At 53.2% G+C, this 5,048-nt stretch overlaps 1 protein-coding gene across 1 annotated transcript in view; it reads left to right on the top strand.

Moving 5' to 3' along the window:
* The first annotated feature begins 2,574 nt into the window (after positions 1–2,574).
* The window catches only part of CLIC1 (chloride intracellular channel 1), a 5,944-nt gene continuing 3,470 nt past the window's right edge, over positions 2,575–5,048 (top strand). The window contains exons 1-2 of the mRNA XM_012000561.1: positions 2,575–2,851; positions 4,833–4,942. Coding sequence (XP_011855951.1) covers positions 2,813–2,851; positions 4,833–4,942 — 149 coding nt within the window. The 5' untranslated portion in view covers positions 2,575–2,812. The remainder of the gene's footprint in view (positions 2,852–4,832; positions 4,943–5,048) is intronic.

Raw genomic sequence — 5,048 nt, 5'->3', positions numbered from 1 at the left:
GGAAGGAAGGAAGCAAGGAAGGAAGGAAGGAAGGAAATTCCCTTTAAATGCACCATCCTCCCCAGCTTTGTTCCTAATACCCTGAGATGGGGAGATTCCTCCCCAGCCCCCCAACCCAAGAAGTTAGGAAAGATGGTGGGGGTGAGATGACCTAGCTGTGCTAACCAGTAATTGGAAAATCTCCTCTAGCAAGAAAAGTAGGGGAACAGAGTTAAGGGCTGGGTTAATGGTTACCCCTGGCAAATTTGTTGAGCAATGGAGCCATAGAAACTTGGAGGAGGTTGGTGACAGCTCTGGGGAGTGTCAGGGAGGGACCCACCTTCCAATCGGGGGTGTGAAGAGATTAGGAACTGGTTTACCAAGCCCAGGAAGGGGAGGGAGTGGAAAGAGAAGCCCGGAGAGGGAAAGAGGAGCTACTGAGATAGGAGAAATGCAGGGGCAAGGAGGTGAGATGGAGGGAAACCTCTGATGCAGGATTTGGGGGTACAGCCCTGGCTCTGCTGAATGGTTTCAGGAGAGGGCAGTGTTGCCTGTCACCTGGTAAATTAAGGCACAATACCCGGTGGGTAGTCATGCCAGCCAGCCAAAGTCATTATTGATATCAAGGCAGCTGTAGCTATAAAGCGGTAGGAGAGAAAAGAGAGGCAGGGGAGAGGCTGCCAAACCTGTCTGATCTTCAAGCTGGCCCCATTTTCTTAAGGCTTCTCTTGGACACAGACCAGTTGGAACAGGAGAGGACCCTGAGAAGTAGAGTTGCTTTGATCCCCTCCCCTCAGTGGGAAGGGGTCCTGTGTGCAGATTTTGAGGGTCACCATAGAGGGAATTCACACACATATAGTCATGGAATCATATCCTTATAGGATGTTACAGTTCAAGGGAACAAACACCAAAGATAGCCTTTCTGTCGGGAGGAGAGAAAAAGGCCCTCCCACAGGCAAGATAAAACCCACAGAAGAGGAAGCACAAGAGGAAACCACCAACTGCTGGTTTCCAGCAGCACATCACGTCATTCCACCCCACTCCTCCCCCAAGTCTCTCCCTTTCTTTAAGTTTCAAGCCCTGTTTTGCTTCTGTGTTCTTGCACTCCACCATGGTTTTCTGGAACTGAAAACCAGGTCTTTTGTTGGACAGAGGGTGAAGAGCAGGATAAAAAAGGGATGGTTGGACAGGAGAGAAATTCAGGATATGGAGGCTGGAATTCCGGGTTTATTTTTTCAGCAGGTCATAAAAGGTTTAATAGAAATCAAGGTTACTGGGTAGAGAGCTGCTCCTCCTGTGTCCTCCCCACTTATTTATTTAGGTGTCCCCAAGGACTCCACTCCCACTATTCTGTCTGATCTTTCTTTATGCCCATGACAGGACCAGCTAACAACACCCCTGCCCCACCCCCTATACACATACTTCAGGATGGGGCAGCTCTGTCTCAGGGCCATGATAATCCCACCCCTCTGCCCCATCTCCAAGGCAACCTGTCAGTGAGAAGAGGACAAAGGGCACAGGAAGGGGCCCCAATAGGAAGCATAAGTGGAAGCACAAAGCTGACCAAGCTACAGGAACAGACCTCTCCCTCCCTGCGACAAAGCCCCTTGCCTCAGCTTTTTGTTTCCTTTGCAAAAGACTTGGTCATCTCCCTTCCTATCCCTAACTCTATTTGCTTTTTCTTTTCTTTCTTTTTTTTTTTTTTTTAGACGGAGTTTCGCTCTTATTGCCCAGGCTGGAGTGCAATGGCACCACCTCGGCTCACTGCAACCTTCACCTCCTGGGTTCAAGTGATTCTCCCGCCTCCGCCTTCTCGAGTAGCTGGGATTACAGGCACTCACCACCACGCCTGACAAGTTTTTGTATTTTTAGTAGAGATGGGGTTTCACCATGTTGGCCAGGCTGGTCTCAAACTCCCTGACATTAGGTGATCCACCCCCTTCGGCCTCCTAAAGTGCTGGGATTACAGGTGTGAGCCACCTCGCCCGGCCGCTAACTCTACTTTCTATACCCAATCCCAAGTCTAGGCCACAAGGACTGCAAATCTTAGTGCTGAGCTGGGCCTGCAGACAGTAGACTGTGGGGGGCACAGGACCTACTGAGACACCAGTCTGGGCAGCTCAGGAAGTGCTGGCGTCACCCCTTCCCTAATCCCAGGCTGCATGGCTAACGGTTCCTATCTGCAGTCCCAGCCTTCCACTTCCGAGTTCTTCTCTCAGACCACAGTCCCAGCAACCCAGAATTTGGATTGGAGTCTGGAAGAAATGCAGAAGGATTAAACGACCACCTTTCCATTCAAAGGCCGCATCCCTGGATCTTCACGGGTGTGCCTAAGCTGCTAGTATCAAGTTTTTTATATGAGGGTCAGTTGGGTTGTACTCAGGTTAATGAAGCAGGGAAACTGAGGCAGAAAAGAGTCTTGTGTTCAGGAGAAGTCGGACAAACAAGGAGGTTTTCAGGACTCCTCCTTAACACCCCCATCCCCATCCTGTGGGAGATCCGAGGATTCCCCTGCCGGACCCACTCCCTACATCGTCGAGTCCCGCCCCCCTCCAGTCCCCTCCCCAGGTTCAGGGCGGGGCCGGTCGGTGAGTCAGCGGCTCTCTGATCCAGCCCGGGAGGGGACCGAGCTGGAGGAGCTGGGTGTGGGGTGCGTTGGGCTGGTGGGGAGGCCGAGTTTGGGAGCAAATAGGGTCTGATTGAGCTTGTGTTGCACTGAAGGGACAGCCCTGGGTCTAGGGGAGAGAATCCCTGAGTGTGAGACCCGCCTTCCCTGGCCCCAGCCCCTCCCAGTTCCCCCAGCGACGGCCACTTCCTGGTCCCCGACGCAACCATGGCTGAAGAACAACCGCAGGTCGAATTGTTCGTGAAGGTAAGAACGCTTCTCTCAGCCACCCAAATTCCTGGAAGCCAACTCCCACGTTTCCCTCGGTCCAGCCTTAACTCCCTAATCCCTTCCCTCCTTGGCTCCCACCCCCAATCCCACATGCCCTCTTTGGTTGAGGGGTGGTTTTGAGAGGGGAAGACATTAACTTGTTAGCAAGTAATGAGAGTTCTAGGATCAACCCTGAAAAGTTTGTAAAAGTGCAAGTTTCTAGCAGCCTAAAAGAAGGGAAGTAGAGAAAAAGGAGAATTCCCAAAAGTGAGAGTGGGGTGGGGTAGGGAGCGAGCTGGTGAAGGGACAGTGGGGGCCCAGCAGGGTTTAGAAGGGACAGAGGGGAACCTCAGTTAGGACATGTGTCCCTACAAGATCTGAGGGTGAGTAGTGTAGTAGGGAAGGGGTGTGTGTGTGTGTGGCTGGAGACATTTCAGGGAAGAGTGTGTGTTGAGAGAGGCCTGAGAGTGAGAGCAAGTAAATTGGGAAGCTTTGAGGGGGTGGAACAAAACAGGAGACTGGGATCAGAGTTCGAAAAGCAGAACTGGAGAGGTGATGGGGTGGCATCGAATATCCACAGGACTGGGGAAAGGGAGAGAAGGGGAGGTGGCAAGAAGACGTGAGTAGCTACCACAAGGATGGGTGGGAGAGAGATCACATAGAGGAAGAGAACTCGGTTAGGGCATTTTGGGATTTGGGGGTTGGAGAAGTAGAAGACTTGCCCCAACTCTCTCCTCTCTCTGCGGGTGTGGGTGAGGAGAGATGGTCCTATGGCATTTGGGTAGCAAAACTGCAGGCAGCAGGCTTCTCGGTGTTGCCCAGCTCCCCTCTGATTCCAGCGGCCGGTCCCCTCCCTACCGCTGCTGCATTCTTTCCCCAGTCTGGGGACCTCCTGTCTATGCCCCTCTCTCCCTTCTGTAACAGCGTCCTCTTCTCTCTGCTCTGTTTGTGTCTCTCTGTTGGCATGCATCTCTCTGTTGGTCTCCCCACCCTCCACTTTCCTGCCGCCTTTCTTTCCCCTTCCCCGCTTTTGTTTCTCTCATCTTTGTGTGTCTCTGCCTGTGTCTCCCTCTCCCTTCTGCTTGGGTTTCTCGGGCAGCCATTCCCTCTCCCTGGGCTGGGGGAAGTCAGAGTGTGCTTGGGTCCACCCCCTTAGGTGTGGTCCCCACCTCACACTCACATTCGCCTCTGGGGCTATTTTTACTCCTGGGTGAGGCTGTGCCGCAGAGATTCCGGCCCTGTGTCCTGTGAGAGGATAGTTATTGCAGTCAGAGGACTTGTGCTGGGAGACCCTGGCAGCGGGTTAGGGGGTAGCCTTAGCTGCCCAGGCCTCATCCTCATGGTCCCTTCCCCCACATCCTTGACAGGAAGGAAGCTGGAGACAGAGAGATGAATCACCCTCAGCTTAGGGGGAGGTGTCCCTTGGGCCAATGAGGTCACTACTTGCTAATTAGAGGGCAGCCCCTCTCTATAGGGCCCTCCATATCTCTAGGGCAAGGCCCAGGGCCCCTTGACTAGACTCCCTACCCAGCTGCCAAAGACAGCTTGGGTTGGAGGTTTAGAGAACCAAAGCTCTGGCTCCCAGACCCCACCCCACCTCTCCTGTCTTCAGACTCTACTGCCTTCAGGAACCCAGAAATCCAGGCTTCTAGCCTACAACTCTGGCCTCACTGAAGTTCCACACCCTTCCCTCTCTAGGATTCAGATCCTTCCAAGTTCTCCAGGACCTCCTCCCTTTACTTACCTCCCACCTGTCCTCAGTCTCTGGGGAACCAGAAGCCTGCCTTTGCAAAAAAAATTTCCCATTGATCTGCCTTAGGTTTGACCCAGGCCCAAGGGCGAAGAGCCCATAGTGAGGGGACAGTGTATGTGTCATGACTAGGCAGAAAACAGCTGGTCTGGGAGTGGGAATGCAGAGACTGGCCTAGGGATTGGTGGGGTGCACCAGGCATAACCTTGGGTTGGGGTTGCTTTTCAGGCTGGTAGTGATGGGGCCAAGATTGGGAACTGCCCGTTCTCCCAGAGACTGTTCATGGTACTGTGGCTCAAGGGAGTCACCTTCAATGTTACCACCGTTGACACCAAAAGGTAGGCCTGCTTCTGTTCCTTGAAACACCCCTTGTGTACACATGTGTGCAAACACACACTCACGCACCCGAGTCCTTCTGTCGTGAACATTTTTGCCCTCCTCCTG

This window comes from Mandrillus leucophaeus, unplaced genomic scaffold (genome assembly GCF_000951045.1).
Source record: "Mandrillus leucophaeus isolate KB7577 unplaced genomic scaffold, Mleu.le_1.0 Scaffold630, whole genome shotgun sequence".
Classification (NCBI taxonomy): Eukaryota; Metazoa; Chordata; class Mammalia; order Primates; family Cercopithecidae; genus Mandrillus; species Mandrillus leucophaeus.
The sequence above is the reverse complement of the archived record's forward strand: the minus strand, read 5'-3'. Positions and strand labels throughout refer to the sequence as shown.